This window comes from Odocoileus virginianus, chromosome 7 (genome assembly GCF_023699985.2).
Source record: "Odocoileus virginianus isolate 20LAN1187 ecotype Illinois chromosome 7, Ovbor_1.2, whole genome shotgun sequence".
NCBI lineage: Eukaryota > Metazoa > Chordata > Mammalia > Artiodactyla > Cervidae > Odocoileus > Odocoileus virginianus.
Genome location: NC_069680.1, coordinates 66,418,084 through 66,431,712, shown reverse-complemented (window position 1 = coordinate 66,431,712; position 13,629 = coordinate 66,418,084). Strand labels below are relative to the sequence as shown.

Here is a 13,629-nt window from a genome sequence, read left to right as displayed (position 1 = left end):
TTCACTTTCTTTCATGCCTGGTATAATTGTGGAGGTCTAATTGTGATTTGGGATGATGGAGGTACAGATACAGATCCCTCTGGGTGGTTTAGATCCTGACTGTCTGTGTAGGATGAGATGTGCTCTCTTTGTGCAGAAAGTTCTGGTCCGGTCAGGGCACCCCAGTGTTCTCTGTTGGGACTGCCAGTAGTCTGTCCTCTGACCTTGGGGCTCTGTTTTACAGAGGTGCCTTTGGTGCACTGCTGGAATCTATTTGCTCAGCCTTCTGCCCCTATTTAGGGAAACAGCCAAACAGCCTGTCTCCTCCAGAACAGCTCTATTGACAGCTGGATAAGATGATTACTTTATTCTCTTCCTCACTAGGGGAGAGAAGATATTCCTTTCCTTTGCTATTAGCAAAGTGCTAGATGTGGGTCCTGGGTAGACAATTATCTCTGAACCTCCTTGGGGTTTTTTGTTTGTTTGTTTGTTTGTTTTTTGGTTGTTGTTGGCTTGCTTTTGTTTTTTTCATCTGTTTTAATAGGCAATGGTTAAAACCATGGGGTTTTTTGTTTTTTGTTTTTTTTTGGTTGTTGTTGGCTTGCTTTTGTTTTTTCATCTGTTTTAATAGGCAATGGTTAAAACCATGGGATCCTGAGCTCCATACACACTCAAAACTGTTTTGTTTTCATTTTTGTCTTGTTTACATGCACTGTTTTCTTACAAACTTGAGATACAGTGATAGATCAGAGGTGGCAGAATCAGCCAATGACCTGCAGGCTTGCAGTGAACTAACTGGAAAATGTCTTCTACACTTCCCATGACGTAGGGTGTCCAAGCCAAGCATACTTCGCCAACCAGTCCACTGATCAACAGATAGTTCTTGAGCGCCCAGCAAGTTTTAGGGGTTCTGAGCTAGGTCTCAGGGCAGCCCAGAGTTAGCAGCTGTTTGCTGAAGATGACCACCCCACTGGGAGGCAGTTCGTTTGCGATGGGCCACAGGATAAGAGGCAGTGGGAAGGCAGGACTAGGGTTAGCCTTTTTCCTTCAGGCAGTGGGGATTATGAGCCTTAAGGGGAAATTTGGGTAACAGTTGCTCTAAAGGACATGCCCCAAATCAGGGGAAGCACTTCCAGGTGAGACACAGGGGAAAGCTCAGAATCTTCCTGAATCTCTCTCTCAGAAGAGACAGTCTTAGAGAGAGAGTTATGTTGACCATGATGGTTTCAGTTCAACGTAGAAGGGACAACGTGAATTTTGGGTACTGACCACTGTGTGATTTGGGTTGTGGGGTCTTTTGTCACCCCTGCCCTGCTCTCTGTGTGATAAAATGGTGCTGAATTCCCTTGACAAGTCCTTCTTAAAATTCATTCGCATCAGACGCAGCCTCCAGGAGTGGGAGGTGTTGGGGGTGAGAGGGAGGACGAGGCAAGCATGATTAGAAGGCTCAGCAGAGAGACAGAAAAGATTCTAGCATATGTATTTGATATAAATATTATAGTTTTACAGAGACATCTAGATCAATATATGCCACATTTCATCTACCTCTTTGACAAAGTGAGCGCAATGTATTCAGGGAAAGCTGTATAGGATTTTCAATTTACTCTGTATGATTTATTGTGACAGGATAGCTATGGGTTTTTTAAGTTCTTTATACTTGTTCCAGTAAAAATGGATATAGTATCTTTAAAAATAAACAGCCCAGAGCTGTGCATTTTACATTGTCTTCCTAGAGCGAGGCTCAGCTGAAGAGAGATCTGAGACCTCCCTGCCCTTGTGGGAAGTGATGCAGTCAGATTCTCAGTCCTCACTCTTGAGAGCTTTTCTTTCTTTCTTTTTTTTTTTTTAAGAGTGGGGTTTAGTAAACAGGGAACTGAATTGGGAAGCTATGGCAGACGTCTAGACTAGATAGGCTGGTGTGAACAGGGTGGGGGCAGAGAGCTGGAACACTGAGTGGGTGCAGCCCCAAGAGTCTGGGTCTCTTCATTTTCTAGTGACTGGGCCCCAGGTCACACAGAATAGGTACTCCCATCTCCTGATTCCTAGCCCAGGCTCCTTTCAGTTGCACCAGCTGCTTTGGTATTGCAGACATCAAACCAAGGGGATAGGTCTGCCCTTCCTCTGGCATTCACCTTGAACTGAGCTCTGGACCTTGGTTTCCACATTGAAATAATGCAGACACCAGACTAAACATTCACCAAGGGCTGTCCTGATGCTAAGATAGACGGAGGACATGGAAAAGAGCCTATTGTTGTCACCAATCTCATTTTCAAAGGCCACTGACTTTAACAGACATTACCTGAGTCTTTCAAAAGGTGTAGACATTGGTTCTCATTGAGCTACAGTCAACCTCATTCTATCTCCGGATGCCTCATTCGCTGGAACCTTTGAGTGGGAGACCCCTCTCTGTCCTCATCTTATGCCTTCTGCCATAAGTCAGTTCCCTTTAGTGATCCATTCAGAAAGACACCAGTGGAATTGAGTTCTAAAATTGAATTTCCAACTCCACTGGGGCATTCCAGCATACTTGGCCCATCTCCAAGAAGAGAGTAGTGAGATTGAGGATAATGTGTGGGATTTCATTCCGAAAGTGGAGATGCTTATTAATGGGAGGGAAATATTGAATGAGGTTGTACCCATGAAATAAGCAATTAGCACTTTTCTGATAGAGCCTGTAATAGTCAAGCATCATTCCTCTGATTAAGTCATACTCCACCCTTGATGCCAAGCCTGCCCCATGACACATTAATGTTGCCCATCCTAATTCAATCCATCCCCTCTTTCTGAGGCCCTTATCCAAACCAGGCATGCTTTCCTACACTGGATGAGTAACTTCTTCCCACAAAGTGCCATCAGCTACTATTTTGGCATTTAAGATGCCTCCTCATGTATCTGAGATGAGTCTTTTCATCCAAGCCGCTAAAATTAGTTTATCCCGAGAAAGAGTTGTTCACCGGACTTGACAGAACTTTAAAAACCAAAGAGGTCATTCCATCAGAACTGGGTTTGACTTGGGTTTGTTAGCCGTCTTCACAAACCGGGTGGCCAGGCCCTTAATGGCATCAACCACTAGGATCGCTGGTAGTCTCGAGAAGTTTGGATCCAGAGTCACAGATGGGAAGAGTAGAGCCCTTCTCAGCCAGTGTTCCTGACTGTCCTCTGTTGTCAGTGAATCTTCTCTTAGATTTTTTGTTCTCTTGTGGGATCCTTGGGCTGGATATAGTATATAATGCTATAAAGGTCGTTTTTACATCACCTTGCAGCCCTTTGGCCAATTGCGTACCTTCAGTTAACAACTCGGTTCTGAGTTTCTGCTGTCGCTCAGCCTTTGCTATCTTGAGCTTGCTGGCCTCGCTGCCTAGATGCAGCTAGTGTCTATTGATACCATGCTGCAATGATGCTTTAAGTGAGGGCCTCTCTCCTGTCCCAGGGAGGACCCTCCAATGTCCCCTCCACTGTATGTCCGAGGGAACCTCTCATTGGCCTGTCCCTGTCTGTTGTAAAGGAGTGGAAGCTGAAATACCCAAGCCTCTGCTCTCTCTCCATGTCTTCACCTTTGTCTTTGTGAGAATTAGAGACCCGGATCATGTCCTGGGCAAGTGACTTTACTTGCTGTGGGATGTCAGGCATGTGACTTAAGGAAATTGAGGTTCAGAGAGGTTATTTGAAAAGATGCAGAGAGTGAGAATGTGGGGCTGTTTGAGGATCAGATGAGACTCCAGGAGCTACAGACCACTCCATATCTGTTACATCCTGATTTACAGACATCACATGAATCCTACCATTTAATCATGCTTACAATGGCCCAGACTCTTTAGTAGACCCTTCACATGTATTATCTATTTAAATAAATCCTCAAGATAACCTCATGAATCAGGTAATAGCTCCAACCCCTCAGAGACTCTGACTTTATGGTTGTAAAATGCAGAATTGGTACCTTGCCCAAGACTGTTTAGTTATTTAGTGTCTGAGCTGAGCTGACACAGGGCTATCAACATATGAATCTCACATGGTAGATTTGTAGGTGTCAAGGAACCCAACAGAGATAATTTTGGATGAGGAACTTTTTGGCATTCTTCAAAGCATGCATGGTGAACAACCATCACTATGCTTCCAAGGAGGGCACACCATGCTCTCAGTCTTACAATATTTTCAATTATATTTTCAATCACTGAAGATGTGAGACATTCTTGCTTCTTTCCTCCCCAACAATAACAGCCTTCTTCAAACTAGTGCCTCTGGAAATTTCAAGAGTCCTGAAAATATTGCTGGAAAAGAACATTTCCCCGTTCACCGTCCATCCCCTGTACTCCGCAGGGCCCCTAGCGCTCACTCCCTCAGATGTGAGCTGGTGGGGAGCAGACCTCCTAATGCAGGTGCTGAGTCAGAGAGGCAGCTTCACCCCACCCATCAGTTCTAACTGCATTCAAACATCTTCAATATGTGGGCTCCCTGATAACTTCCACTGTATGGAAAACAAAGTGGAGGGAAATGATTATTGGCATAAAAGGGGGAAGCCGTAAATCTTCAACTCAGATAGAGGACAGATTGGAACAATATGGGTTCTCCAAGGTTGCCATGATAATGTACCTAATAACTCTTCTTGGGCAAAAAGGTAATCTGCTTTCAATCAATCTCGCTTTTTTCCTGAGCAAAAATACCAATTATGTTGAAGGGAGATTTTTTCTTCCTTTTTTGATAAAGACTGCTCTCCACCTCAGAAATCATGCTGTAGCTTAAAGATATATATACTTTCAATTGTCTAGAATGGTATTGGATAGGCCAGCACCAAATGAGAAAAGTCAATCCTTTTTTTTTTCCTCCCCTCTCCTGCCAACATTTGTCTGCTTCTTAAGAGAAGTGAAAGCTAATTAAAGGCTTAAGGGATAATATTGATTGCATTGGAATATATTTTATATGTACCCAGCACATTTTCAACTAAGAGAACCCTGACTCTTTCTAAGGCTGAATAAATCAGCTGCCTGAGTCTTTGATTCAAGGGTGAGAGGATGGACTCACCTCCTTCCCCTCCACTTCTCACACATCTGTCCTAGAGATGAATGATCTCACAAGAGGAAGAAGGAATGCTGGCAGATGTTCATTCAGTTCTTTGCATACAAGATAGGGAAGGATGAATGTTCTGGCATTTTCCTGGACTGATCATTGATTTGAGTCCTGCTCTGAATGATAACCAGGCTTATGCGGGTAAAGAACTTCGAGCTTTGCAGTGCCTGGTGCAGGAGGTTGGATGGGTAGTATTAACCTCTCAGCTCCCTTATCTATCGAATATGGAGAAGTTGCTTGCCCATAATCACACACATCCTTGGTGGCAGAGCAGGGAATCAAACCTGCCATACTATCAGGAAGAGTCCCACTCACCTATCTGTCCTGAAGAGGTGCCCGTACATTGAATTCATTCTGGCCTCATTCTCAGTCATGGAAGTTTGTAGGCAGAAAGCATTAGAATTGTCCCCCAAACAGTCCTGTTGTCTTTTGGGGAGATGTCAGATTAGGAGGGAGATGTTTTTTTTTGGTCAGTTTCTGAACATACTTGGCAAATTCAAAATCAGAAATCTTATTCAGAAAATGCACATTCATTTGCAGCCTCTTTTGTCCATATAAATGCACATTTGCCACAAGAATCACTTTTTTCAAGATATGACCCGACAAAAATGTGTATAATCCAGTTGTTCAATTTACATCATGTTTTCTGACATACTGTGCATTTCAGAAGGGAGTTATTCATATACATTTGGAAACATCAAATTTGGATCTGTGGCCAGGGGACCTCCCTTAACCTAGCAGGTACTGGCTTGAGAGTCAAGTGGTTATATTAAAACATCTCTTCTGAGGAAGCCCATTGACACCCACCCCCCCAACAAGGGCCTCCACTTGCCCGACCGCTAAGTGCAGCACCGTAACAATAACAGTCCATAACGGTGATATTATTAACTGCATTGTGCATATTATTGATTTACTCTTTGTTCTGCATCATTATCCTCTCACCAATGAGTTTACTGCATTATTCTCACATACTTAGTCAAGCACCAAATTACACCGAAAGGGCAGGCTCTTGTAATGGCATCTAATGGAACATCGCATAAGCGATCATCACTGCCTCCTCTTAGGAGCCGCCTCCAGCCAATGAGCTCTCTGCCTTACTGGAATGTGCACAGAGCAATTATGGAGTGCAAGGGGCCTGGCCATTCTAAATTTCTCCCACAAAATTACTGTGCTTCATGCTCACCACCTGCCCATGCCTCAAAGTCCAGCCAGGGAGTCAGCCTCTGTCACTGTCAGCATGAGGGGCACAGGGACCTGGGCTGAGTGAGCCTTTTGCTACAGTCTCTTTACTAGAAGCTGGCAGATTTCATCTCTGCAGTCTTTTGTATTAAAGAGCTTACTCCTGATTGAGCATCATAGATAGCGAATGTAAGTGGCCACAGTATAGCCCAGTGTCAAAGTCAGATTGGTTCATGAGTCCAAAGATATTGGTGGGGTGCAGGGGGGTGAGCACTGTTCTTCCAGTAGTCCTGGAAGATGGGCTCATCTCAAGGGGAGCCACTATTTCCAGGGACAAATCCAAAGCACCCTGAAACAAAGACAAACCATTCTATCCTCATCCCTTCCTAGCTTTTCTTCCCTGTCCAAAGGTAAATTCCTTTGTTTCTTGTGGAAATCTCAGGCATCCTAAGGAAGCAGCTGTCTGGGGATGCACAGCCTGCCTGCGGCACCATCTCAGATTCCATAGGTGTCCCATCCCACATTTAGCCCTGAGTGATGCTCACTTACTGTAAAGTGTTACATGCTCCCATTGTCGGAGGAGTTATGGCAGAAAAATGCAAAATTTCCTTTTTACTGCTTATGGCCAGCAGAGCCCATAACGTGTCAAGCCGCACATTAGCCACCCTGATAAAAGTCCGCTTTCTTACACACAAAATCATCGTTTCAGCAAGATTTGTTATCTCATTACCTGATAAGCTCTATGTCATAAACCAAGACTCATTCGGTAAATCTCCCGGGAGGACGCTTTGTGGGCAGAAAGGGAGAGATATGAATCTGCAAGGGGCTTGATAATGCAGCATTTAAGCGCAAGCATAATGTCACTTATTGTTAAATGCATAAAACCACTTGGCCAAGCGGTTGGGCTTTTAATAGGATTTTGTGCAGCATCAGGTGAGAAGCCATATGCTTTTCTGTCGAGGAGTCTCTGAGCACCTTCTGGCCCCGCTGCTTTGCCTCACAGCCCTCTGGGGAAGGGAGCTGGGCTTTACCGAGCCTCCTTGGAGGACTTGAATGCTTCCCTGCAGCTGTGCGCTTCCTCTGTCTTGCTGGGGGTGGGTGCCAGGGCATCTCTGGACTGGCCTCATCTAACTGGCCTTTCCCATCCAGGCACATAGTGGTCTGTGGACACATCACGCTGGAGAGCGTCTCCAACTTCCTCAAGGACTTTCTGCACAAGGACCGGGACGATGTCAACGTGGAGATCGTCTTTCTTCACAAGTAAGAGGCCCCCACGGTTTTGAGAGCCTCCACCCAATCAGGCAGCTCAAGGGGGAACCCCCTGAGTGTCTGTAGGTGGAGTGATGTGGGGGTGGCACTGGGGAGCAGGGCAGAGTTGACTCAGCCACCGTCTCTGCTGGACTCATTGGAGAGGACGTTCTAGAAACGATGGGAAGGAAGCAACCCACTCGTTCAGTGATGAGAGTTGCACCTGCCTCTGTGGAGGTGACTCTGGCAAGTGACAGTAGGTTCATTATTGGTCAAACACATCATTACTGTCCCTGAAGCTGTCTGGATCTGTGCAATCCAGGTGTATCCACAGTGTCTGGTGTGGCTTCTTTATGAGCATAGGACTAACATAGTGCCCGAGCAAGACACAGAAGTAACAGGAAGCAGAGTGCAAGGCAGTAACAACAGTAACAACAGCTGTCATTCCTAGGAACCTTCGGCGTGGGACACAGTGCTGGTCACCATAGTGTCTCCTTAAATCAGAAAAGGGAGTAAGAGTACAGGCTCAACTCAGAGGATGATCTTGATCCTGACACAACTAAGTACGGAACAAATTAAGTCCCTGGGCCACAGTTTCTACAACCATAAGATGGGCAGGTCAAAATGGTTTTTACCTACCATCTTGGGCTATTATCAGAATGAAAAGCAAATTCATCCCAAGTATACAAAGCAGTGGGCTTCCCAGGTGGCACTAGTGGTAAAGAACCCATCTGCCAATGCAGGAGTTGCAAGAGATGCAGGTTCAGTCCCTGGGTTGGGAAGATCCCTTGGAGATGGGCATGGCAACCCACTGCAGTATGCTTGCCTGGAGAATCCCATGGACAGAGGAGCCTGGAGAGCTATGGTCCATAGGGTTGCAAAGAGTTGGGACACAACTAAAGTGACTTAGCATGCACACATATAAAGAGAATCAGACACACAGTAAGTGCCCAATAAATGTTAGCTGTTATCATGTGAGAGAAAATATATTGGGCTATACAATGGACTCAGGAGGTAGGACTTAATCAAGTTTGTTTTATAGGTAAGGAAACCAAGATATCTCCCTTCCACTCAGTGCTGTTGAGATCTTTTGCCTGGTCCCCTTTTAGGTAAAAGGTAGCCCACAGATGGAGATGGAGAATGCAGGCATGTTCACGTGGGTAGTGCTGTCTTCCTCTTTTATGGAGATGGGGTCATCATGGGGCAAGTCTTAGCCCCACATTGCCAAGGGACAAAGCTCACATGCTGATGTTGGCTTCACTTGGTATTGACCACTCAGGACTCAGTCCTGCTCTGAGATCTCACTGAGGTTGACTTCCCTACAGTTATCCTATACATCTCCTTCCTTTTGACATTTGTGAATATGGAACTGGCAACCATGTTTGAACTCCAGCATTTTTCTTCTTGGCACTGACTTCTCCAAGTTCTGAAAGGACTGGGCAGACCATGGCCACAAGAGCTTAACCCATAGATCCAATTAACTGCTCAGCCACTGGTGCCCAGCTGTGGGGCCCATCCTCTGCTGAGCATGTGGAAGGTTGAAGACAAGTCATCCTTCTTGGACATTTCAAGAGGAGCACATGTGCGGCAATTAGAATACAACATAGTTCTATTAATGTACTGATTTCAGTCTAATCAAGTGGCAGAATTACATGGGACATCTGGATTGGGGAGAGACCACCACTCCTTGTATTACCAGGGCAGGCAGACTTCCTGAAGGAGGCCCTGTGTGTAACGGATCTGGAAGACCAGTTGGACTTATACAGGCAGCTGTGTTTCTCTCACCCACTGCTTCAGTTCAGATCAACAAGCTGGCTGCTAATGCTTCAATTGCTAGGATTTACCTTTGTGTCCCCAGCATCTATCATTGTCAGCCCTGTCGTCCATGGCCCAGTTAATTAACCTCTCCAAGCTTTGGGTTAATAACATACCTTCCTCTAGAGTTGTTCTGAGGTTTAAATGAGTTAATATTTGTCAAGTGCTTAGAATGGTGACTGTTGCATAGCAAATGCTCAAAAACATTAGCAGTGATCATCATTATTATGTACTACGTTAGGCAAGGGTTGATTAACTCAGTCCTTGGCACCTAGCAGGTTCTAACTAAATGTGATCTCCCAGTGCCTAGTGAAGTACCTAACAGAAGCTAGGTGTTTCTCATCTCTGCAGAATTAATAAATGAATGGATAGGTTAACCAATGTTTTAATCCTTGTCCTGCAATGGGAAGGATTGCAGGGTGTGGCTTAAGGCTAAGAATGATAAATAGTGTACACATGCTGAATGAAGAACAATACTGGGAGTGGATTACCTTCTGTATATGTCTACTCAGAGGGGATTTTTTTTTTTGATCCAGTTCCTGAGGTTGGGGAGTCCATGAGGTGGAAAAGTAGGGAAAAGGCTTTTGGTGAAAGGAACAGCAGGAAGCTCTGCCAGGAGGACCTTTGGCTGATCCCTGAGGTCACAGTCTCTGTTCTTCATTCATAAAATAGTGATTCCTGCTGGGCCAGTGGTTAAGAATCTCCCTTGCAATGCAGGGGACATGGGTTCGATCCTTGCTCAGGGAAGTCTGATCCAACAAGCCGTGGAGCAACAAGCCCACGCTCCACAACTACTGAGTCTGTGCACCACAACCAGAGAGTCCGTGCACCGCCAAGAAGTATCCTGCGTGAAGCAAGGTAGATCCCCCGGTGCTGCAACTAAGACCCGGCACAGACAAATCAATCAGTACATAAAATAAAGCAGTGAGTGAGACAAAATTTTAAAAATAGGGATTCCATTTGTGTTGACGTTGAAGACGTTTTGCCGCATAGGCCTCAGACGCTATAAAATTTATGAAACTCTTCATTTTAACTTGGTACTGGTTTTGATTTTCAGTTGGGCTGGGGTTTTACTTCTCTTCAGTGTGAGCCTCTTATTTATGGCAAGAAAGAGGGTGCTCTGAAGGTGGAAGCCTTTTCTCTCTCTCTGGAAATTCAGGGAGGCCACGGAGGCTGAATACCTGAATCTGTTATATTAACAGCTGTTTTTTCTCTCCCCACACAGTATCTCCCCTAACCTGGAGCTGGAAGCTCTGTTCAAACGACATTTTACTCAGGTGGAGTTTTATCAGGGTTCAGTCCTCAATCCACATGACCTTGCGAGAGTCAAGGTAAGAAGGAAGAAGTGACTTCCGCTTTTGTTCCGTCTAGGGGGTGTGTGACTCTGGGGTGACAGGACATGCCTCCTGACGTGGCCACGAGTCTCCTCCAAAGCCCTTAGAAAATAAATCAGATACTACCAGCCTTGATACCACCCTTGCACTGGCCCCAGGACTGTGTTCTGCTGGCACTTGGCAGAGCAGCTGTGAGCATCCCGTGTGGACTGCCTGTACATAACATGCTGGACATCACCGGGCCCCTCAATATCAGCACTGCTAAAGGAAGCAGACCACTTGTATGGACTCAGCAGTGTCATATGTGACACAGCCATCAAGTCATCCCCCTTTTGAATACTTAAATTGGGCTCAGCATAGCTCTGAAATCTGTTATTTATATCAGGAAGGAACATTAAGGATAGAGTATAAAATAGTTTACCCTCTCCAGCAAACATTTTAAGCTTCCTTTTTTTCCTCACCAAAGACTAAAAGTGCAAAACTGGGCCTGCAGACATCTGGCAGCACCTGGTAATGGGCTAGTATTTCTGTCTAGAACCTACTGAGTTAGAATCTTCTTATAAACACACCTAAGACTTATAAGGGAAAGGAATACAGCAAAACAGCATCCACCACTTTACTCATTTTATATGGATTTTGTAAGCATGTTCAGTATTTGCATGCCAGTGGGGATAGATTAATATTCTGAATCCATTGACATCTCAGTGCTTACTGTGGTCACTGCATAATTCAGTAAATAATGTAATTGGCAAGCATGAATAAGCCAAAAGAATTTGGGCAAATTCTTTGCTTTATGAAAGAGAGAAAACTGGAGACAACTTGTGACATACCATGGAGGAAACCATGCCCTCCCACCAAATGCAGAAATAGTCTGTCATAAGCACAACGTCCCAAGTAGGACAGACCAGAGCCAGCATGGGAATACTTATGCTTACAGAGTCTAGTTAATATTATCCAGACATGATCCAAGTTATGTCTAATGTGAAATCTTATGAGAACTTGGGGAAAACAATTATTGTCCATGGACCTGATTTAGTTGCAAGCAATTCTTAGCACAACTTGTGATCCCCTCAAAGGAATAAGTATCTGTTGGCACATGTTTATATAATTCTTTAGGTTGTCTTTCAAGGTCATCTGTAACATATCATTTCACACTCAGATTTGTTGTCTTTTGAATATCTGAATGCTAACTGAATACTAAACAGTACTGAGCCGTTATCTGAGTTAGGGCTCTCATTTCCTCTTATTCCGCATTTAAGATGTGAAAAAAGGTTAGATGAAGGACTTGAGTCTAAATTTATGAATCCTCAATGACTCAGTTAACTTGGTAGCCTAAGAGAAGGGGTTTCACCCACCTAACACCACTTCCTGGTTGGAAAAGTTAGGATGATGGTGCAAATGGTGGGGAAATGAGGTGGAGAGGGACTGAAAGCCTTAATTAATTGTTATCTCAAGACAGAAAGCTTCTGTGTAAGAGGCTATGCAAAATGAAAATATAATTACCAAGGTACACGCTGTCCCTTCCAGCAGCAACAAGATGAAATGTTTATACCATAACAAGAACTTGCAACCTACACTTTTGACGAAAACTATAATCTCTCAGGATTATTATTTTTTTCTTGCCTTGCAAAGCACCAGGTTCCCCCAGAGCTGTCAGCAGAGAGAGACTGCAATCAAGGATGGCTATTCATATTTTTGTGTTCTGTGATTTTCTTTGGTGTCTTAGATAGAGTCAGCAGATGCGTGCCTCATCCTTGCCAATAAGTACTGCGCAGACCCCGATGCCGAAGATGCCTCCAACATCATGAGGTAACTCGGGGAGGCAGGGAGGGCTCTGGGCTGGGTGCTTTGTGGCCCCTTGATGTTCTGTTGGGTCCCTCTACAGAGCACTGTTTCTGCAGGACCTTCTTTCCTCATTAGCCACCTTATAGGCCCAGGGCGGGGGGAACGGAGGCTGTGGTGGGTGCAGAAGGCATCGCCAGCCAAAAGCTCAGCCTTAAAAGATATGAGGGCTCCCAAGCAGACTTGGGGTGCAGGAGTAGCAAAGGAAAGATAGGTTTCATTGGGAATGTGCCTAAACTAGGGGGACGTTTTGGAATATCCAGAAATGTTCTTGGTTGTCATAGTTAGGGGACAGCACTGCTCACGTCTGCTGGGTAGAGGCCAAGGTTACTACTCAACATCCTACAGTGCACAGGACGGGCCCCTGTAGCAGAAAATTGTCCGGCCCCAAATGAGGAGCCCCATGTTAGAGCATTCCAAGTACATCTACAGCACATTGATTAATATCTCCCACAAAGAGGGGTTTGTTGATCAATTGGCTTGTTTCAACCAGTTTCCCCAGATGTAATAGTTTTCTTTACTGAAAGCCTCCTCAGTGCTTTCAATACTCATATGAATTTCTAAGGTAATGTTCTGTAGAGAGTTTCTCAAACCTTTTTGACTACAATCTCCTTCCCCCTGCCCCCCCTTTTTCTAACAGGACATCTCCTGGTGAGGTTGGGGGAGTGGCGGTCAGTCTTTGGAAAACACTGCCCAATAGCTTTGTTGTAAATAGGCTAGGCCCGTCTAAGCCCATTTTCAGGCCAACTTCTGCTCCTTTTTTTTTTTTTTATCATTTCAGGAGAAAATTGTTCCGTATTTTTCTTCACATAGACCCATGTTCCAGACATCTTGGGGCTATGAGGTGACCAGAAAGTTAAGATGTTTTGCTCCAAACAGTCAAAACTCTTTTTGGATTCTTCTCGACTGGAGCATAAATTGCAGAGTAGTTAAGAGAACTGGGAGGGGATTGTATAGAGAATCTTCTGGAGAAGAGATGAACTAAGAGGAAACATTTCACTCCCACTAGATTCCCAGGAACTCTTGGCTAATTGTGAACAGCCATCCTTTGGGTCTAGACCAAGATTCCCCTCTCCCTGCAGCTTGGTTTCCCGTGTCCTGGGAATTTACCTGGGGTGGAGGCTAGGGAAGTTGCCTTTGCACCACCACAGTGCTCGCTTCTCCTTGG

At 45.0% G+C, this 13,629-nt stretch overlaps 1 protein-coding gene across 30 annotated transcripts in view; it reads left to right on the top strand.

Moving 5' to 3' along the window:
• KCNMA1 (potassium calcium-activated channel subfamily M alpha 1) overlaps positions 1 to 13,629 on the top strand; it is a 752,676-nt gene that overhangs the window by 519,918 nt on the left and 219,129 nt on the right. For all 30 annotated transcript variants that reach the window (XM_070470892.1, XM_070470891.1, XM_070470896.1 and 27 more), the window contains 3 exons: positions 7,372 to 7,482; positions 10,511 to 10,616; positions 12,346 to 12,428. In XM_070470892.1, coding sequence (XP_070326993.1) covers positions 7,372 to 7,482; positions 10,511 to 10,616; positions 12,346 to 12,428 — 300 coding nt within the window. The remainder of the gene's footprint in view (positions 1 to 7,371; positions 7,483 to 10,510; positions 10,617 to 12,345; positions 12,429 to 13,629) is intronic.